Genomic DNA, 11,165 nt, shown 5'->3' with positions numbered 1-11,165 from the left:
CGGAAGAGCTGCCCGACTGGAATAGGAACCGGAAGTGGAGGGGAGGCCGCCGGAAACGGGCGGGGAAGGAGCGCGGTCGTTCTTAGTCCCGCGCGGCGCGGCCCGGTCTTTGCTTCTCGCGCAGCGCCATGTCGCGGCGGAGGCACAGCGACGATAGCGACGACAGCGATGGTGAGCTCTGGCTGCCCCCGCGCTTCTCTCTGCCTGGCCCCGGGAGGGCACGGGCTGCGGTGGGCGGCCGGGCGGGAGGCGACGGGTGGGCGGAAGATGAGTGGCGGGCGTTAACGGTGTGCTCGTTGTGTCGGAGCAGGGCAACCTCACAAGCGGCGGAGGACGTCGGAGCCGTCGGAGATCGAGGAGAGGCTCGAGTCGCTCATCTGCAGAGTAGGAGAGAAGGTAGGACCGGCGGCCGCGTGGTGGCGGGGCGGAAAGCGCCCGACTCGGGGCTGATGCTGGGGCAGCCTTCGACCGTAGTGCCGTATTCTCTGGGCGCTGCGGGATCCCCGGGAGCGACCGCTGTGTTGTGCGCTGTTTGCGCTTCCCGAACGGCCGGGAGGGTCCCAGGGCTGGGATTCACCGCGTGCGGAGCCGCATGCGGAGCCCCGCCGTGAGGAGGGGGGACCAGGTGGCAGGGGTCGTCTGCCCTAATGGGAGCTGCGGGTAGAGCTGAGCCCACCACAGGCTGGCCTGGGTGATGCTCTCACTCTTTATGATTTCTTTGTTAAATTACACGTTGTCTGGTTGAGGGTGGATATTATCTTTTTTTTTCTTTCTTTCTTTTTGCCTTCCGTAGAGTAATTCATCTCTGGAGAGCAACTTGGAGGGCCTAGCTGGTGTACTGGAAGCTGATCTACCAAATTACAAAAGCAAGATACTAAGAATCCTTTGTACTGTGTACGTATGCAGAAGATTGGGGGGGGACTGAGGGGTGCTCGCTTTCTTTGTGTTAGGTGTGTAAGTTGAAGTGTTTAAGGCAATTTAAGCATCTGTGGTGGTTTTCAGTTCTTGACTGCTGTTACCATATCAAGTTGGCTTCCCTACAAAAAGAAATGACTAGGGAAGGGATGACTAGAGAAACTTAGGACCAAACTTAACAGTGTAAAATGTGTAAATCTTGTGTAGTCTTACTGTTTACATCTAAATTGTGAATTTAAAGGAGTGTTTTGCATCTTTGAATAAATTCTATCATGTTACTTGGCCAGACCTCCAGAACACTTTGCAATTAGAAATAACTAAAAAGCGAATAACTTAAATGCAGTTGCAAGTCTCATCTGCTTTCCTAAATGTAATCCCCCCCAGCCCCTCTCCCAGAAAAAAAAAGTCCAAAGTATTAACCACGGGACACAACTACAGATCATATTAACACTTTTTGTTACTTCCACATGAAACAAGTTTAACTTACCGTAAGCAAGTTCTGAGCTGCTATGCTGTTGCCAGTTGGCTTATGATGAATAAGTGCTAACAATGTGTTTCTCTTTCTGTGTCAGTGCACGTCTGTTACCAGAAAAGCTTACTGTTTACACAACACTAGTTGGGTTGCTGAATGCCAGGAACTACAACTTTGGTGGGGAATTTGTAGAAGCCATGATTCGTCAGCTTAAAGAATGTCTGAAAGTCAATATGTACAATGAAGCTGTGCATTTAGTAAGTGTCTCTTTGTGTTAGACGTTTTCCTCACCTTTTTTCTCTCCTCCCTTTCACTTTTCTTATTCCATGAGAGCTTGGCCTTTCTACGTGTATTACAGTCTTTACATTTCATCGATGAGCAGTGTAATGTAGATATACTGAGAGTAAACATATGTTATGTGAGGAGTACTTCCCTCCCAAGGGGAGAAAAATCCTGTCACAGTTGCAGATTGTGTTCCAAATGTCAATTTGCAACTGAGAAAATACACTTGCAGCCCAGGGAGGTCATTCTAGCCTTGCCAACCTTTTCTGCAGCAGAATATAAAAAGTAGGCGAAGCTTATGCTTTACTCTGTTATTTTGTATACGTTGCTCTTTTGGCTCCCATGGAGGGGAAAAAAAAGGCTCAGTCTTAAAAGTAGTGTTTCATAACTGCTACCAGGCCTGTGTTATTTGTTCTCCAAAGAGGGGTAGTCATCAAGCAGGTAATTGTTAGTGCTTTCTCTGAAACTACTTGCTCAGCTCTCACTGAGAGCTCTCACTTCGGAGGTCTCATAAGTGAGAATTCCAGTCGCAAGCTACCCTGCCTCTTTTTAAGCCCATAGGTGAAAATTAAATTTCTAGTATATCGATGCACCTGGTCAAGAAACTGCTGTTTGGCAGTGGGACCTCTTTGGTAATAAAATTCTCATTACACCATTGAATGTGCTGTCCTTTGTCTTCCGCTTCACCTTCTCTGGTGTGCTCACAAACAACTTGTGAGAGGATGACAATTAAGAGGGTGGCAGTGGAAGGCTGTTCTCAGCTCTATCAGAGACGTGTCAAAGACTATTCTTTGCAATTAATATTAGGAAAGTAAAAATTAGATATTTTTCTCTGTTGCAGTTACTCTTTGAGCACTGCACTGTGCTTAGCTCAAATTTTCTTTCCCAAGGCATCTTCCCAGTGGCAGGCCTTCATGAAAAAATGCTATTTTTTGGTGTATTTTGTTGTGTTGTTTTTTTTTTCAGACTTTTGTGTGTGAGTACGCCCTTAAGAAAAAATAATCTCACTTTCTTTTTTTAAGACTTATCATTGTTAGAATTTAATTGTTTCTTGAGATTGCTGCGATAACTATGAGTTACAGCAAGACAGGATACAAAGCAATCAAAAGATTGATGAGGGAGGAAAGAATTGAACAGTTCCCAGTATAACATGCACCTCTGTGGTACCCCAGATTTTTTCTACTTAAATTGTCATTTATGTCAGTCTGGATTTCTTGCTAGTATGCCTCCAAATCAATTATACATTCCTGCCATGAGGAATGTTTTCATTGCAAGGCTGATTCCTAGCCTTTGTCACCTTTCTGAGACCTGACAAAGCAGTCAGCTTTTGCATAGGCTCTCTCTCTGTAGCTATTGAATTATGAACAAATAACTATAGAAATTTGTCTGAGAGACTCTAAATAGTGTATAGATTCAACCCTGCTATTTCTGGTTCACCTCTGGACTCATGAAGAAATTAATGAATCCATCCTCATCATTTAAGAAGGATTTTCTTTTTTTTTTTTTTTTTTTACACTTCTGTAATTTTAGTGATCTGTTTCCACTTGGGGGAAGAGAAAATGTGGTGGTGGTTGTTCTGTGTGTTCCATAACGTGTTCGCATGCCTTTAAATGCATATTGGTGTTTACCGCCCTGCCATCATTAGGAATTGTACCGTTACATTACAAATGTTACAGACATTATGGACATTGTGATGAGCAAATTGTTGGGCTATGCTTATGTTACTTGTTTCTTGTGGTTGCCAGGTGTACCTGTACAGTGTGCAGCATTTCTGCCTTCCTAGTACTGAATGAATACCCGTATCTTTGGTTGTAGTTGTTCAAGTATGTTTATCTTGGACAGTCAACTAAAATACACTCATTGAAAACTCTTTTTTGGACTTTTTTAGGTTCGTTTTCTTTCTGATCTTGTGAATTGTCATGTCATAGCTGCACCTTCGATGGTAGCTATGTTTGAGAACTTTGTGAGTGTGACACAGGAGGAAGACGTACCACAAGTAAGCCACAGATCTGCAGGCTCCTCCAGGGCTGTTTTCATGGGCACCATTACTTTACCATTGCTTTTATACTTATGCTTGGCACAGGAAGATTTTAGAGACAGCAACCTAGGTGGACTAGCGTCTGCATGTTCCCTGATATGAGTGAAAGTGGCCCCTGGCAGTTAGGAAATACTTAGTATAGCAAGAGAGTGTGGGCTGCTGTATTGAGGTATCTACACTGAATTAATCTTACTTTACCTTGGCAACTGCACAGTGCCTGGCTTGTTCTGCCACGTTTGTTTACAATCAAAATATAAAGATAATCTTCAGAAAGACTGTAGAAGTGATTGTTTTCAGGACTGATTATCACAGTTCAAGTTAAAAAACTTTACATTTCAAGCAGTAGTATGCTTTTTGTTCATGACTTGCCTGTCCAGTCTTTAGCTGCTGATCTTTGTGTCACCACAAAGCAGTAGTTTAAATTAAAATGGAATGTATGTATGAAATCTTCTGGAGCTTAATTGTATGCTTAAGTCTCAGAATATTTCTTTCCTGTAGGTACGATGTGACTGGTATATATTTGCATTTCTGTCATCTTTACCTTGGGTTGGAAAGGAACTGTATGAGAAAAAGGATGCTGAGATGGATCGTCTCTTATCTCAGACAGAAAGCTACCTGAAGTAAGTTGTAAAATATTCTTTTATATACTTATTCAGGATAACAATAGCTTTGATTAGCATTCATTTAAAAAATACCAGGTCCTGAGTCATTTCTCTGGGCGGAGGCAGGAGGGAGAAGGGGAAGAACACTGAAAAAATGGACAGATGGAGTGATCTATCTTTTTAATTTTAAAAGTTGTGTTATCTAGTGCTAGGGTATGGTGATGGTCTTGTCCGGCTTGTGCTGGGACAGCTGTAGCAGTAACTGCTGCAAATACTGAAAGGTTACCTTAGTACTGTGCAGCGAGGCTAGATTTTGTCTAGGTGATTCAAGTTAACATTGCTCTCAGGGTATGATTACAGAGATTATAATTATAACTCTTTTTTTTTCTTTTGCACACTAGACTTCAACAACTGAAGAGATTAAGTAGTAGGGTACTTTTGGCTTTTTGTTTTTTTTTACTGTGACTGTACTAAAAATGCTGTTAAGGGTTAGGTTTTCTTTTCTGTGTAAACAGACGCCGCCAGAAGATTCATGTACCAATGTTACAAGTTTGGACTGCTGATAAGCCACATCCACAGGAAGAAGTGAGTGATTTCTGTATTGTATTCTTTGAGAAAGTTTGAAAAACTGTTGTGATAGAAGCACAGTTCAGCTATAAAATTAAGAGGTACTCTGAAAGCATTCATGCTGTGAATTGTCTCCTGTTTGTCATTATTTCAAACAAGTTCTAGGTGATGAGTTCTCATCTAAATCTTAGACCTAAGTTGTAGCATGTTATGGGGGTGAGTAGAAGAGCATTTTCTGGTTTGCCAACAAGCCCATGAGTCGATGTTATTAAATGAATAATGGTTGTAAGCTGCGGCAGTGTTTTTGGAACTGCAAATACAGAGCTTCATGCTACTTTTGTGAAAAGCAGAGTGTAATTCCTTACCCCGTAATGTCTTCTCTTTGCTAGAAAGGAGTCTTTGAAGTGGCTTCACTTTCTCAGCACTAGGAAGTGCCAAACAAATGTACAGAAACTGTACTCAGCAGCATCTGTGCCATCTTTCACAATTAAAGTAAAAATAGTACAGGGGGAAGGTGGCATCTGTCTAGCTTGGGGTAGACAGATGTTCTTGGTTTTGGTTTGTCTCTGTTTTTGGGGTTTGTTTTTTCTTCCTCCTCCTCCAAGTTTGAGGACAAACTTGGTTGGAAAGTGTGATAAAAATTAAGTTTATCTTCTGGGAATTTTTTTAATAGTAATCTTCTGGGAATTTTTCACTGTTTTGATTAAATCAGATACCTGTTCTTAAATTTCTAGTCTTAACAGTTGTCTTGTTAATGCCAGTTTGAAGAAATAGGATTTCTGATTATGACTGATTCATCATGAGTATTCTCCCTGCTCAATATCTATTTTCTCACTTAGTTTAGTAAGAAAGAGATCAGCAGAATGCATTTTAGCCCTTGTGCTCTCCAGAGTACCTTAAATGTTACTTTTCATATCAGGCACTAGTTGTTAATATTTTTCTCCTTTTCGTAGTGTGATGCAAATGACTTCCGTGTGGAGGTATTTCACCTTGAACTGTACATTCTGAAATGATTGTAGTCTTGCTGACAAGTTCAAAGGATGGCTGTCATGCTTGCATTTCTGGACTGCCTTTTGCTGCTTAAGAACAGTAGTTAAATTTTGTTCACAGAATTTTCGGTGAAATTGAGAGCAGCTCTGGTGTTTAGTTTTTGAATTATTTCTTGGTTTAATAAATGCTAGACCCCCTAAGTAATTTAAGCAATTGTTTGTTTCTGAATTGAGACGTACATTTTTGATTGCACCGTAAGCTACAAGTTTTGTTACGAGATTCAGCACATCTGATGTTTTGCACTGTTTTTCCCTTCAGTATTTAGACTGCCTCTGGTCTCAGATCCAGAAGTTGAAAAAAGACCGTTGGCAAGAACGACACATTCTAAGGCCCTACCTGGCTTTTGATAGCATTCTTTGTGAAGCACTGCAACACAATCTGCCACCATTCACTCCTCCACCTCACACTGAAGACTCAGTATATCCTATGCCAAGGGTTATTTTTAGGATGTTTGACTACACTGACGACCCTGAGGTACGTAACCCCTGCAGGGGTGGGTGAGCAGGGATGGGTGATTTTACAGGTAGTGTCATGGTACAATCCAGGTCAAAACGTGATGTCCTTTCTTGCCAGGATAGTTAGTGGCTTGAAGATCAGCAGTAATTATACTGCGTTGCATCTGCAGAAATGAACTGGATGACCAAGTTTTTGTGCAAAGGAAGTGTGTGAGGAGCAGAATTTAGGGAGTGAAATTTTTCTGGTGCTTGGGTTCAGAATGACTGTGCTGAATAAATTCTCTTATGTCTCTAGTAACAGCATTCACAGAGGCAGCGTTTCTTTCTTTAGAGATTTTGATCTTTTTTCTGACTGGGTATTTATTGCACTGTTTAAAAAGTACAATTTACTTCTCTGTTAAAACAAGATGATACACATTGCGGGGGGAAAGAAGTGTGATTTGTTGGAGTAGGTGGAAGGTCCATCTAGGCCCCACAGACTACCTCCAGCACTAGTCTGCATCACATGCATAGATAAAAGTGTATAGGAATGGGAAAGAATATGTACTGCTTTTTTCTAGTACCTTTATAAGTCTCTTTGCTTTAAGTCTACTACCTTTGTTTATTGGCCAGTGAATTTTGCAGTCACTATGATCATGACTTTATTCTCTCCACTCTATTCTGGCCTTTTTTATCATATCCTCACTCGAGAATGTTTCTGAGCAGCATGACAGTAGACTGCCTGATTGTTGTATAGATCAAAGGAAGAACTGGATGTGCCATGAACTTGTGATTATTTTCTCTAATTTTATTTCCCTCTGTAATGAATCCCTGTATTCTTTTTGTTTTAAATACAGGTCTTCAGTGTGCATTCTCAGTAGGATACAAGACAGTTGAGAACTCACTGTGTTTGTTCTATAAATTGCTAACTGTAGTAGCACTGCAGTAATCTTTCATGAGTCATCACCTTTTTTTTTTTCTTTAACTAGGGCCCTGTCATGCCTGGCAGCCATTCTGTTGAACGATTTGTAATAGAAGAGAACCTTCACTGCATCATCAAATCCCACTGGAAAGAGAGAAAGACTTGGTAGGAAGAGCTTTGCATTATGGAGCCCAGGCGCTTTTTATATAAGAACATGGCTTCAGTAGCATCAGGGATATGTAGAATCCTGGATTGGTTAAACAAGAGCTTGAGATTAAACATTTCCTAGAGCATTTGATGAACTTGATTCACTACAGTTATCTATATTGAAACTGTTACCTGGAATACTCTGGGGCTGTAGTATTCTGATAGTGAAGAGTCCTTGTGATCCCAGGGTTGGATTGGCTGTGACCCCTTGGGAAAGGAATTTGTTGATAATAAAGAATATGCTGCAAAAATTGACACAGACTCACCTAGCTCTTCATGCTCCCATGAAGCCCTATGGAGAGTGTAGTTGTATTATGCTTCCTGGAATTTTAGAGAAGCTGATTTGTTGAGGTGCAGTGAACTTTTAGTTAGTTTATCTACAGCTGGTATTCATGAAATTGCTTTTGCTGCCTGCTGCTTATTGCAGTCTTATTTTTGGGATTACATGGGAGAGATAACTGAGCTAGCTCTGAGCAGTCATTACAGAGCCAGCAGATTTCTTTTGTTTGAATTTGGAAGCGCCAGGAACCAATCAAGCCATGTTTCTTCCTTTCTGCTTGGGCAAAATCTGATGTGGGTAGTTGATAAGCGAGGTTGTTTGCCATGGGTAATTCACTGTCTGTGTCATACTTGTGTGTGAAAGCCACCAAAGTTGGTATAGTATGTAAAAATGGTCAGAACCAATGCTTAATAGTATTTGGTGAAGTTATTTGTTTGCAGTTTCTTGATTCTCTTGAATCAGGGTTGTTGCAGGCACTGGAATAATCTGTTATTCCTCTGACAAAGTAAAAGAGGAAAATTTAAAGTTTGCCAGAGGTAAAAATGAAATCAAGAAAGTATTGGTTGTTTGCTGTGAAATAATGATAAGACAATAATGAACTAGTTAAAAGAGGAGCTGTTTCAAGACTGAGTTTCTTATATGATCAGTTAGCTTTACTGTGCTCCCAAGTCATTCTGAATGTCTGTTTAGGTTTGGGTTTTCTTCCTCTTCATATACACATGCTAGAATTGCAGATGACTGTGAAACTACTTTGCTGAACAGTATAAAATCCAAATAAAGAGAGAAAGAGAAAATACATCCTTACAGATCTTAAGTTTGGGCTGTGCTAGTGTGATCTTGCACTGATTATTTTGTGTTATGTGCAGCAAGGGGTAGTCTTTGGAAGGGCTTTTGATGTGTGCTGATTTTTGTGAGACTTCCTGCTGAGAATTAAACATTTCCTATAATTTTGTTAGCTAATCTTTATGTTTGCTGCATTACACTGTGAACTAAATGTATCTATGCTTTTGCAGTGCTGCCCAGCTGTTGAGCTACCCAGGAAATAACAAGATACCCTTGAACTATCACATAGTAGAGGTATGCATTTTATAAGTTATCTCTTCTGTGGCTGTTTTTACTAATAAGAAGTCCCAATTAGCTTGATGATAGTTCAATTAAATTAGTTTGATTTGGGAGTTAACCAGAGCCTTGTTAAATGCAAGCAGCGGCTTTAATGGACAAGTTAAGTTATATGCAATACAACTGTTAACTTTATTCTTTTTGTTGTTACTTCTAACTTGGTGGGGAGGGGAGAAGTGTTGTTGGGTTTTGTTTGTTTTTCAAATTGACTGTGTTGTCCTGGTCCTGAAAAGGGCTTGAAATGAAATAGTGGTTTGCTTCCTCCAGGGCACCTCTCATTTTATATGGTGTATCAGAAAAACAGTACAGATTTTCTCTTGTTGCTTACTTTCAGGAGTCTGTTTCCAAGATGCAGGGCTGTTTAAAACCTCGTTCATGTCATCTAAAGGCTTTGTGAAGAACTAACTATGAGTAGAAATTTTGTATTTAATTATAACAATGAATATATCTTACATATAAGGTTTATTTTAATAAGGATGGGATTGTGAATTCCTGCTGGCACCAAAATGACAAATATTCTAAGTGCTGTTAAGTTGTGTTACTTATGGTCAGGTTGTTCTTTTTGTAGTTTTGATTTCATAAGAGAGAAATCTTCATAGTGGCAGTAATTTTCTGCCTTAACATCAAGGTATCTTCAGGAACTGTGTATGGCTGGGTGCTTTATGCTCGCTTATACTTTACTGTCAGCAATTGCACTTCCCAAATACATCTTGGAAAGTCACTGATTTGCAAACCTGCAGGGTATGAGAATAAGAAAGGTCTGCGTAGATGAAATGTCTGCACAGGAATACAAGATCGGTGTATGAACTGTATGAATGTAACAGTCAGAATTCTCCTTTTTCTGCAATCTCCAGTTCTTTTAGAATTTTAATTTTATTGCCTGTGACTGCAAGTTTTTAATGAAATTCCAGAGGTTTTAAGGCTCAGCATGCATTTTACAGACTTCTATACGGTCTGCTTGCTACTATTACTTTATAAAGTCTCTGTCAACAGTCAGGTTTGTATTATGTTGCTTTCAACAACAGGTCAGCAGAATTTTCTCTTAATTTCTGTAGTACAGCACAGAACAGTAGAAATAATGTAGTCTAACAAATACAGAAAAGTGTTAATTAAGATTCAGAAAGTAGCAGAGAGACAGAAGTAAATGTAGCCTGATGCTACTCAGTACCTTCCCAAAATGTGCTTATTTTTGAGGTCTGTGATGCTCCATGTTGTAGTCTGTCAGGTCAAGCATGGAATGCTCCATCTCAGTAGTTCTTGTTAATGTTTATGTGGGTAATACTGGTGGCTGTGAGCAGAGATTGTCTGCACAGTGTCACTAGGCTGTTGAACTAGTATGACCTGTTGTACTTGTAAAGCTTTTACTACAACTTGGGCTTGACAAAGTTTATACTTTGTCAAGTGTCAGTGTCTTGACCTTTCTTGTCACTCAGTTGTTTCTGCAAAATATGGTACTACATGGAATGGTTTACATGCATATTTGATAATGAGCATGTGATGAATATCAGAATTACCATCTTAAGCAGTATCTCAAATAGGTAATGATTGATCATCCAGTTGTTGCTATTTCCTGTTTTGAGAGCAGAAGCAGTTCTGTACCTAACACGTTCTCTGGTGCCCTTTTACTGTATGTGTATTAACAGTATAATTGAATTGTAGAGTGGCTTGGGTTGGAAGGGACCTTAAAGCAAACCCAGTTTCAACCTCCCTGCTGTGGAAGGACTGCCCCCCTGCCAGCTCAGGCTGCCCAGGGCTCTATTCGCTCTGGCCTTGAGCACCTCCAGGGATGGAGGCATCCACAGCTTCTCTGGGCAGCTGTGCCAGGGCCTCACTGCCTTCTGAGAAAGAATTGCCTCCTTATATCTCAACTAAATTTCCCATCTTAGTTTGAAACTGTTCCTCTTGTTCTGTCACTATCAGAGCATGTAAAAGGTCTGTTTCCCTCCTGTTAATGAGGAAGGCTGCACTGAGGCCTCCTTGGAGCCTTCTCTTACCCAGGCTGAACAAGCCCATCTCCTTAGCCTTTCTGCACAGGAAAGTTGCTCTACCCCTCTGATAATCTTGCGTATAGAGGGACAGTGCTTTCCCTCACCCTGCTGGCCACCCACCCCTGTTTTGATGCAGCCGAGAATACAGTTGGCCTTCTGGTCTGCAAGTGCACGCTGCTGCCTCATGTCCAGCTTCTTGTCCACCCAAACCCTCACTTCCTTCTCTGTAAGGCTGCTCTTGATAAGTTCCTCTCCCGGTCTATAAGCATATCTGGAATTGCCCTGACCT

General features: G+C 41.0%; 1 protein-coding gene across 1 annotated transcript in view; it reads left to right on the top strand.

The window, feature by feature from the left end:
* Positions 1-36: 36 nt before the first annotated feature.
* Positions 37-11,165, top strand: part of NCBP1 (nuclear cap binding protein subunit 1) — a 32,587-nt gene continuing 21,458 nt past the window's right edge. The window contains exons 1-10 of the mRNA NM_001031440.2: positions 37-171; positions 311-396; positions 794-894; positions 1,488-1,644; positions 3,558-3,665; positions 4,206-4,327; positions 4,825-4,894; positions 6,185-6,400; positions 7,350-7,447; positions 8,783-8,846. Of these exons, the coding sequence (NP_001026611.1) occupies positions 129-171; positions 311-396; positions 794-894; positions 1,488-1,644; positions 3,558-3,665; positions 4,206-4,327; positions 4,825-4,894; positions 6,185-6,400; positions 7,350-7,447; positions 8,783-8,846 (1,065 nt within the window). The 5' untranslated portion in view covers positions 37-128. The remainder of the gene's footprint in view (positions 172-310; positions 397-793; positions 895-1,487; positions 1,645-3,557; positions 3,666-4,205; positions 4,328-4,824; positions 4,895-6,184; positions 6,401-7,349; positions 7,448-8,782; positions 8,847-11,165) is intronic.

This window comes from Gallus gallus, chromosome Z (assembly GCF_016699485.2).
Source record: "Gallus gallus isolate bGalGal1 chromosome Z, bGalGal1.mat.broiler.GRCg7b, whole genome shotgun sequence".
Classification (NCBI taxonomy): Eukaryota; Metazoa; Chordata; class Aves; order Galliformes; family Phasianidae; genus Gallus; species Gallus gallus.
This window is presented reverse-complemented; position numbering and strand designations above follow the sequence as displayed.